This window comes from Musca autumnalis, unplaced genomic scaffold (assembly GCF_047663935.1).
Source record: "Musca autumnalis isolate F117 unplaced genomic scaffold, ASM4766393v1 scaffold_1, whole genome shotgun sequence".
NCBI classification, from domain to species: Eukaryota; Metazoa; Arthropoda; class Insecta; order Diptera; family Muscidae; genus Musca; species Musca autumnalis.
The window spans coordinates 89,031,334-89,042,302 of NW_027411644.1; the positions used below are offsets into that span (position 1 = coordinate 89,031,334).

A 10,969-nucleotide genomic window follows, 5' to 3' on the forward strand; every position below is an offset into this window, starting at 1 on the left:
TTAAGGACATATTTTTTATTTATGTTTATTTATACATGTTTATTCTTTTCAATTCCTAGATGTTATATCAACATTCAGCGAATCGCCTGATAAAACGTTATGTGCAACAGAAGAAGAACTATTTTAAGCAGACAAGTGATTGGTGCGACTTGGCCAAGCAAATAAGACGAAAACGTTTTTTATTATTGCTGTGTTAAAATCTTTAAGCAGCCTTGAAAACATTGCCTTTATTTACTAATTTCTACTTATGTGGAATCTTTGGCTTAGCCATTTAAAAAGATAAAAATACTGTAATACGCAATTTGTACATTTTTAGCATTTTCAAATAATTTTTTTATTCTTTAATGAAATATAGTATTTAAACAAATGTGTAGCTTCATCTTCTTATTAAACGTACTATATAGCTGTTTTATCTATGAAAAGTTCCAAATAAGCTAAAAAATGTAGTATTGAAAATCTGGTACTATTGACTCACTACCTCCAATGTCTATACTGACTCTCTACCTCCATTGTCTATACTGACTTTCTACCTCCAATGTCTATACTGACTCACTACCTCCAATGTCAACACATGGTTCCTCAGGAACTACTGACTTACTATTGACATACTAGTTCCATTGTCAGTACTGACATTCGAATGACACGTTCATACAAAATGTCTATAGGAAATTACATTAGTTGTCTACAGTTTGTCAGTAGTACTGTTGACAATGTCAGTAGTAAGTCAGTATAGATTCACTATTGACATTTCCTACAGGGAAAGAAAACGTGTTTAAACCTGTTTTCTATGCGCCAAAAATATTCGGTTTTTGTAACTTTTGTGAAATATTTTGCCAAAAAAACAGGTCATTATCGAACTTTTTCTGCAATATTAGTATACATTTTAATAATTGCGAATAAATCTTTATCCCTGTGTTCAAAAATATTATATTTTATAGCAAATTATTAAAATTTAAATTTTTGATTATTTAGTCCAATATAGTTGAAATAATGTCCAAAAGTCACGCAAATATAGATATGATCGATTTCGTGAAACACATAAGCCAGCCAAACCAAGGACTGGGAGGGAAGGTAGAGGAATCTCTTGAAAAATTACGGCTAAACAGCCCTTAATTTTCTTGAAATTGGTTACCGGGTCCTAAATGACTTTCAGAAGATAGAAAATATGCACTTACATTCCAAAAAAAATCGTAAGGATAAAGCCTTTCATGGCCTTGTAACACATCACAAACCATCGGCTTATTTACGTAACCAAAAATCTACTTCAAGTTTCGCCTTAATGTACCTTCAAAACTTGATGTACATCAGAAACTTGGTGAAATGGAGTTAGTTTTAAATGCCTAAGCAGAAAAATCAGTATACCACAAAGTTTCCTGCCTTTCTGTGTACTCCAACACAAAAAGTACGAAGGAGCTTCTAGGAGACATGTATTTATCAATGACTTATGATGTGTTACAAGGCCATGAAAGGCTTTATCCTTACGATTTTTTGGAATATAAGTGCATATTTTCTATCTTCTGAAAGTCATTTAGGACTCGGTGACCAATTTCAAGAAAATTAAGGAGATTCCTCTACCTTCCCTCACACTCCTTGGTTTGGCTGGCTTATGTGTTTCACGAAATCGATTATTTCTATATTTTCGTGAATTTTGCACATTATTTCAACTATATTGGACTATATATTAAAAAAAAAGCAAAAATTCCTTTTATTTCTGCCGTTTTTATAATGAAATATATGTAAACAGTTTTCTCTTTTCTAGGATAGCGTTTTTCCTTAGCCCTAAATTTTAATAAGTCGTTATAAAATATAATATTTTTGAACACAGGAACAAAGATTCTGTTCGCAATTATTGAAATTTATACTAATATTGCAGAAAAAGTTCGATGACCTGTTTTTTTGGCAAAATATTTAACAAAAGTTACAAAAACCGAATATGTATAGAAAACAGATGGTTTGTTCCAGTACTGCAAGAATCTACTAATTTTTACTATTTTTTCCGATAACATAAAGGAAAAATTGTTATCGTAGTAAAAAATAGTAGATTCTTGCAGGTTCTGGAACAGAGCAAGAGTTAACAACGCTTTCTATGTTATCATGGTACAAATACACAGGTAGCCGCATCGGCAATTGTTGGCAACATAAGATGTCAAAATTTGACATCAATTCAATGCAATTGACACATTATGTTACCATCAGCTGGCATGATAATGCTACCTGTATTATTGTACCATGTTTGTTACAGCTATTCCTAACTAACGACTGGGCGTACAAATATATTCAACTTTTTACCATGACAAAGTTTTTTGTACGCACGTATTACCAAAATACGTTAAATCAAATTGTCACAATTAAAAAAATTTATGCCATTATGGAAGAAGAAATATTAGAAGATATTGAAGATATAGTTGTAATACAACATATACTGAGCCATTCAAGATTCCGAGGACCTAACAAGAAGCTTTTTAGGACCAGAGAAGAATATGGGTTTTACTCTACAGGGGTAAACATTCTAGAAGCCGAGAATGACGGTCTCTTCGAAAAATCAATCCGAATGGACAAAGAAATGTTCAAGGCTTTGTATAACCTGGTCGGGTTCTCTCTGCAGAAAAACCCGTATCATAGAAAACCTATCGAGGCTGAGAACCGCCTCTATATAACGCTCTAGTAAGATAAATTTGTCGGTCAGGGTATTATGTCCTTTTGATTTTGCACCGTCTTGATAGCTATGAACATTTTTGTTCTATATATAGCAGATAATCGTTTCGGACAAATACCGCTGACTTTTTCTCAGTTTTTTGATATTTTTCAAAAATTTCAAATCCTTCTATATAGCTTTCTAGCGCATGGTTGTACTTTGCACACACTATGTATGAAGTTCCGTATTGGATTGGAGACTGCAAGGTCAATAATATTACATACATGTGAAGTGTTGTGGGAGGTTTTAAAGGAGTTTTATCTAGCACCACCGTCTGCAAATGATTGGCTGGATATTTCAGCAGGATTCTATAGGATATGTGGGCTTCCGAATTGTGTAGGTGCCGTTGATGGGAAACACATACGAATTCGTTGTCCCCCAAATTCTGGCTCACAATTTTATAATTATAAAAATTACCACAGCATCGTAAGTAGTGCATGCAGGAATAAAGCCATTATTGATTAAAAATATTTGTATTTTTTCTCTTGGAGGTGTTAATGGCAGCCTGCGATGCTGAATATTGTTTCACTTTAGTTGATGTAGGAAACTGTGGTAGTATAAGTGATGGGGGAGTTTTCCGCAACACTTCCTTTGGTCAACATATAATAAATGGAACCTTCAATTTCCCTCCACCAAGCAAGCTCCCGGGTTCCCATGTGTATTTTCCATATTATTTGGTTGGAGACGCCGCTTTTCCTCTCTCAAATAATATTATTAAACCCTACCCCAGGGTGAATAATGATCAAATGCTTAAGTTCAATAATATTATTTGTGGAGCGAGAGTGAGAATTGAAATAGCCTTTGGAATATTGTCGTCAAAATGGAGGGTACTTCAAACATCAATAGGATTTTCACCGAAAAATGCAACAAAAGTAATCACCAATTAAACAGAAGTGCATCTGTTCACTAATTATTTATATTCTAATTAGGTTGTTTTGGCGACAGTGATATTACACAATTATCTGCGGTTAACACGAATTGATGGATCTATAGAAATTAATTCTTCAATCACAAGTATTCAACCAGTGGATACCGCTTTATCAAATAACTCAACCCGCACAGCCATATCAAATCGCAACTTTTTGTGTGAATATTTAAATGATGTTGAAGCCAGTTTTGCATATACTACTTAACAAAATAAATCCTTACGATAAAACATGTAAACTACTAGCTATTCTTTTCTAACTGTTGCCCAATTTTTAATAGTCCAGTAAAAATATACATTGTATTTTGTACATCTCGTTTTAAAAAATGTGCAATGTTCTTTTATTATTAATAAAATCTCTCATAAAACAGTTATTCATTAATATTCTGCTTTTTGTTATACACAAGGTTTAATATTTCCATTTGGGTTTGAATCCATAATGTTTTCGGGAGCTCCAGCATGTTGCTTCTCAACATATCAAAAAAACTTTTAAATTCAGTCTGTTGTTGTGATACATCTTCATACTTTCTCTTCATACATTTGAGTACATCGGACAGAAGATCATTCGCTTTTCTCTTGCAACGACGTCTAGATCAGCGACGACCACAGAAATACAACCAAAGCGAAGACATGTATGAACGTATGAGTGAAAAAAGCAACAAACACATTATGTTTTTGTTTGTTTTCATTCATTTACACTGTACGTGAGAGAGAGAAGCAAATGCAAAAACAACTCAGTGGGCGCCCTCACTATACGATCTAAGCAAAGAAGCTCGTCCCTGGTCTAGATGTATCTGAAATTGAGTGCAACCAATTCAAACATATGGATATACACACAAATACATTGTTTACCTGTGTCATGTGTGTTCTCTATGTTCTCAATATCACTGCTAGATTCATCAATATTGGATGTTGTGCTAAACACATAAATACACCTTAGAGTTTGTTTGTATATTAACATAAAACATAAACGCACCTTCCCTACTCCATCGAAGATTGAAGGAAACTCATTGTCTCCATTAGAGGCCATTGTTTTCTAGAAGTTGCACCCGATCCTGATGGCCTATTATTTGCATTAAGCTCTCTTCTATATTTATCGCGTAAAGTCTTCCACCTTGTCTTGCACTGCAATGCTGCAAGATAAATATAAATAATTCAGAACAATTAGAAATTAGATATATTTTAGGATCCTTTGGTTTGTTAACGGTGATTTAGTGAAATCCAAAACATTCGCAACAGATGGGTCACATAACTTTTATCCTGTTGTATTGTGGCCTCATACCACCGATAACCAAAGGATCCTTGAACTTCAATGTCCTCTTACCTGTGCTACATAATTCAATCGAAATTGTTTCCCATGTCCTCTCCTTAAAATGTATGTCCTTGTACAGAGAATTCCTTTTATCCCATAAGTGTGGCTGGTTCCGTACGCATTCAATAAGATTTTCGTTTTCCATCTGTAATAAGATACAAATAACAATCAAATATTTTGCATAAAAAACTTTGCTTACCATTTTCCAATCAAATTTTATTTATGAGTATGGGTAAAAACAATGTACGTACGTTCTGTCAAAGTTGAAAAAGTTTAACTTTTCATTTCGTGCGTTCGACGTATTTCGGTAGTATTAATAAGAATACATGTGTTCTACTTTTTTCACCACACACGCCCTGGGTATACGTCCGTGTATAGGTATGGGCCTTATTCTCGCTTATAGGGTTGCCATGGATTCATGTTACATACATTTTTTAATTGTCACAGGACCAACATTTTTTAAGTACACATTTGGTTTTTTGGATATTGTGCATGGGCTTCTAAAATACTTAAGTGTTATTATTAGTGAAATTGAAAACCGAATATTTTAAACACATACTGTACATATGAATATCCTAAAACACGCCAAATTTGATTGGAGTTCGTTCAGGAACACGAATAAAAGGATTTGGAGTTGAGGTGGAAGTTAAAGTTCGACACAACGACATATGTATACAGCGATATAATAATATAATAATAATAATTGTTCCACAAACATCCCATACGGGACAAGGGAGACTTCTCTCATATCAATGAGTGCACCCCGATTCATATTAGCTCAGTGATATGGGACCTACTGTTTATCGTCGAGTCCGAACGGCGTGTCTTAAGACACCACTTTGTAGAGAAGTTTTACATGGCTGAAATACTCAGGAAATGGCGCCAACATTACTGAGGGGTATTTTGCCACCGTTGAAAATTTTGATGTTGACTGGTCGGGGAATCGAACCCACGACCTTCAGCGTGCAAGGCGGGTGTGCATACCATTGCACCACGGTGGCACCCATGTATACAGCGATACGTTCACTAAAAACATCGGAGTGAAACAAGGTTGTCCTCTATCCCCACTATTGTTTGCGTTAGTGCTTGATACTAGGTCTGTACGATAACCCAAAAATTTGTACAAATTTTTACTGACTGCTGTTCGATAACAAAATTATCCAGCAAAAGATAGCGAGTTTGGAGAGATTTTTGGAGAGTTTTGTGACTGAGAACTTGCAAATTTTTACTGGGAAAATTTGTCCCGCAAAACATTTGCAAGTCTAAACAGCTGACTTTTAATCACCTGTTCAATGTAAACAACTAGAATTGTTAACATTAGGTGTGTCTTTTTACGTGATAATTTGTAATAATTATTACGAAATGTTACTAAATGCTGTCTTTTTACACAAAAGTTCAGTAAAAGAGAGCGAAGTGAGAGAACAAGTTTGACAGTTGTTTGCTGAGAAATTGCTAAAAGTTGCTGAAAGAATTTTTCCCAGCAACCTTTAGCAAGTTCGATCAGCTGTTTTTTAATCATCTGCAAATGGTCAGCTGCTCAATGTTTATCTTATTTTTTGTGGAAAAATACTATAAATATTACGACTCAGGTTTATTTATTGATTATTTTATTAATATATTAATTATTTTCTATTTATTTTGCTTAAAATTGAAGAACTTTTTCATTGCTTTGGAGTTCGTTTTTCTTTCATGCATTGGCGCCAATGTTTTTGTTTTGGTTATCAACTGTTATCTTGCTAAAGTTTACTAAATGCGTCTTTTTACTTTTTTCTCTATTTTCGTATCAAAGAGTAAAATCTCTCTTACTCTCTGAAAAGAAGTTACTGAATAATTATTACTGAAAAAGTAAAAAGACACAACAAACAAAATTTCACAATTGCACATTTTTTTAGATTCTAAAGCGTTGTGGATAGGATTAAAGCATTTAATAATGGGTACTTTACACGATATGTTTTTACATACGAGCTGTTACTTTGCATATATATTTTGAATGGGAGAAGTGACAAGTCATATGTAAAAAACATATCGTGTAAAGTACCCATAAGTAAACTGCAATTTTAAAATTTATGTTTTTGTTCCGTTTGGTTTAAAATATCGAAAGAAACAAAAGCAAATTTCATATATTTTCGGAAACAGCTGACTTTCTTGCAAGTTCTTGCAAATTGTTGTTCGATAACTTTCTGCAATTTTTCTTGACTGAGAGAGTAAAATTCACCGAGAGAGGTTGCTGGAACTGACTGACTGTTATGGTTGGAGTTTGCAAAAGAAAGAGAGGAATTGTTTAGGGATTCCAGCGTCATCTTGAAGATCTAACATTGCAGACGACATTTGCCTAATATCCCACAACATGTTAAACTGGGAAAGCCAGAATGGCCTTTGGACGTTTGAATAAAATATGGAGATCTCTGCAAATATCAATTCAAACCAAGTTACGCATATTCAATGCCTGCGCCAAAACTACATTACTGAGCGTCAGCGAAACATGGATGACGTCAAACGCAATAATTCAGAAACAGCAAGCTAAATTAAACAAATTTCTACGAATAATTTGGCGCAAATTTTGGCCCAATATAATATCAAACAACGAACTCTGGAAAAAGTCAAACGAGCTGCCAATTGGAAAACAGCTAATGAAAAGAAAGGGGAGATGGCTGGGCCACAATCTCCGTAAAACCCTAGATAGCATTGCAAGGTATGCTTTGGAATTGAACCCACAAGGCAACAAAAGACGTGGACGTCCGAAGAATGCATGGCGAAGAACACTAACAATGAACATCGCAAAATTAAACTTTTCACTGTGAGGTAGAAATTTTTTTATCTAAATTTAACTGAATATTGCTAATTTTTAGTTAATACCCCGTTTGTACTTAAGCGGACTTAATGAACCCACTGGGTTTCAAATGTCAATTCCATAGCGCAAACGTCAAATAAATAATCATAAAGGTTAACCTTCTTTATGAGGATTTATTCAACGTTTGCGTTATGCAATCGCTGTTTTAGACACTAAGGGCCTGTTTCACTATGTCGAAAGAAAATGATTGCGAACGAAAAACACCTAAACTTTGGTTTTCATGGCAATATTGACTTTGTGTTTCCTTTAAAACAACTACAAGATATAAATATCATACACAAGATTAGTTGTTTTTCTTTCGTTTTCATTTTCGTTCGACATAGTGAAACAGGCTGTACATCCGGTTAAGTGTACTGTGCACTAATCCGGCTAAGTGCACTATGTTCGCATTCTTTGCAATATTTTTTGAAATAGTTGAATACAACGAAATATGGGTTTTAGCTGAAATAAACACACATGATTTAAAGTTCTGCAACCCAACAAAACAAAAGAAAACAACAACAATTTATTTTATTTTGTTTTTCAAAATAGTCAGGCTTAATCCAATAGTCGTTGTTTTAATATTTTATTAAAACAATTTTAATTTATTAGTGGGAAAAAATTGGCGATGTTTACCAAGGGGTAAGGCAGGGAAGACTATAGTTTCAGATCTCGCCACAGATCTTCATCAGTTCCCTTGTTTCTTGTTTTTCAACAAGAAACTTTTTATACCCAAGTGTCAATTGCTCGCTCAAATAGATACGTGCGCAAAGAAACACTCTGATCGTCTTCCCTGCCTTACCCCTTGGTAAACATCTCCAATTTTTTCCCACTAATTAATTAAAGTTGTTTTAATAAAATATTAAAACAACGACTATGGGATTAAGTCTGACTATTTTGAAAAAAAAAAAATAGAGGTCGTCATCCCAAATAAAAAGGCCAACCCTCCTAATAATTTATTTCATTTATAGGTTTGTACGATAACTTTCCTAGCAATAATTACTCAGCAAGTTCCAGCAACTTCTCTCAGTGATTTTTACTCTCTCAAGCAAGAAAAATTGCAGAAAGTTATCGAACAGCATTTTGCAAAAATTTGCAAGAAAGTCAGCTGTTTCCGCTAAAGTATGAAAATTGTTTATGTTTCTTTTGATATTTTTAACCAAATGGAACAAAAACATACATTTTAAAATTGCATTTGGCTTATTTAAAGGAGTAATCCTATCCACAACGCTTTAGAATCTAAAAAAAAAATTAAAATTGTGAAATTTCCTTGGTCAAAAATGTTAACATTTCAAGTAGTTTACATTGAACAGCTGATTAAAAGTCAGCTGGACGAACTTACAAATTGTTACGGGACAAATTTTCCCAGCAAAAATTTGCAAGTTCTCACTCACAAAACTCTCCAAAAATCTCTACAAACTCGCTCTCTTTTGCTGGATAATTTTGTTATCGAACAGCATCCAGTAAAAATTTGTACGAATTTGTACAAATTGTTGGGTTATCGTACAGACCTTATTTCATTATTAGGTATGTTCGTTTACCCAATAATTTGTACAAGTCCAGGAAAATGTGAAATGAAAAATTGTATAAAGGAAATAAATGTCAAATGAAAAAAATTATAAAGAAAACATTTTTCATTTCAAATTTTCATAGAACCAGAATCCAGCCCCAGTAACTACTTGTAATCGACTAATGTCTTTTGCATGGTACTGTAGAGTACAAATTGTAAGTAAACGAACACACCAATTACTTTATAAATAACACTGACTTTTCTATTGGTGTGTGCTAATCACCCATCGACTTTTCAAGTGCATGTACGCACCTGTCAACCTAAAAATAAACTTAACATTGACGAGACGTCTACACATTTACATACATACGTATCTACATAGTAATATGTCACATGTATCATAAACAACAAATGGAGCATGTCCAAAGACATAAAAAATCTAAACGAATTCAATCAATTTGCGATAGAAAAAATGTTTTAAAAAATCAATCAGCTGTTTTCATTCGAACGCTCTCTTCTCTCTCACTTCACAGCCCAGAACACAGTATTTAGATATCAATTAAAAATTAAAGAATTTAAAATAAGATTGTTTATGTGAATATGCAGTTTTTGAAAATTCAAATACTGACGGTTTGTTTCTTCATGACGATTCGACGACAAGTTCGTTTGATTTATTACCAAACTCCAGTTATTGTGGAAATTTGTTGGTCGCTTGAAAACAAAATTTAATAATTTTCAAACGATTTCGATTTCGAATCATCTTAAACGCATTTTACATTTAGCATGTTTTATAAAACATGCATCATTTACAATTCCAAATAACATCTGTCAAATAAATGACGTAAACTCCTAAAACACCTGTTTTATGTGCAAGTGTAAAATGCGTTTTAATCTAAATAATTAAAAACAATACTACATGTTACCTACCAAATGTTTACAATGAGTTGAATAAATAGGTCTAGAAGTTTTTTCCATAATCTTTTTTGTCGTCAATGATCATTCCTGCAATTACCCTTGTTCAAATAATAATAATAGTGATAAGATACCTTTTTATCTCGTCTTACCTCAAACAATGTGATTATTAGAAATCAACTTATTTGAATTAAATATGACGTAAAACTTCAACAAACATGGACACGCCCCTATTTATAAAAAAAAATTTTATCATTTGATTTATTGGTCAAATAAAAATTAAAACACAAAATTTTTGAATACTATTTATGTCAAATGCTTGCTTTACATTTACGAAATCCACTTGATTTCAACTGTCAATTCCTTTGCGTATACGTCAAATGAAAACTCATCCGAAATTCATTGGATTTCATTTGACGTTTAAGCAATGGAATTGACAGTTGAAATCGAGTGGATTTCGTAAATGTAAACCATGGCAAAACTACCAGGTAGTGGTATCACACCAGCTGATCGAATATGAAAAGTCAAATCCCTTTATAAAAAAATTATTTTTGTTGTAATTTCCCCAACAACATAAAGAAAGTTTTAACATAACATATTCAAAATTTTACGATGCCACTACCTGGGTAATTGTGCCATGATGTAAACCAAGCAAAAGTCTGAATATTGAATTCAGCTCTTTAGACCTTGGTCACACTAGATGGTTTCATTGAAACAATTTCATGAAATCCAGGGTTCCTAGGTCGAGGTCTATATTAGAGTAAAATCATGAAGTTGCTGTAGTG

At 33.3% G+C, this 10,969-nt stretch overlaps 1 protein-coding gene and 1 long non-coding RNA gene across 2 annotated transcripts; one reads left to right on the forward strand and one right to left on the reverse strand.

Moving 5' to 3' along the window:
• Window positions 1-2,238: 2,238 nt before the first annotated feature.
• On the forward strand, window positions 2,239-3,994 carry LOC141390668 (uncharacterized). The gene is made up of 2 exons (XR_012409438.1): window positions 2,239-3,121; window positions 3,187-3,994. It is a non-coding gene; the product is annotated as an uncharacterized lncRNA (long non-coding RNA).
• Window positions 3,995-4,601: 607 nt separating this feature from the next.
• On the reverse strand, window positions 4,602-5,314 carry LOC141390669 (transcription factor Adf-1-like). The gene is made up of 3 exons (XM_073963616.1): window positions 5,184-5,314; window positions 4,945-5,077; window positions 4,602-4,753 (listed from the first exon to the last, which is right to left on the reverse strand). Exons 2-3 carry the CDS (start codon window positions 5,075-5,077, stop codon window positions 4,602-4,604), a joined length of 285 nt encoding a protein of 94 aa, XP_073819717.1. The 5' UTR covers window positions 5,184-5,314.
• Between the last annotated feature and the right edge of the window lie 5,655 nt (window positions 5,315-10,969).

Bases quoted from the DNA above. Each gene is read 5' to 3' on its own strand.
- LOC141390669 (XM_073963616.1), bottom strand. From the start codon at position 5,077: ATGGAAAACGAAAATCTTATTGAATGCGTACGGAACCAGCCACACTTA. The intron at 4,754-4,944 runs GTAAGAGGACAT...TTTATCTTGCAG, and splicing joins GATTGAATTATGTAGCACAG to CATTGCAGTGCAAGACAAGG.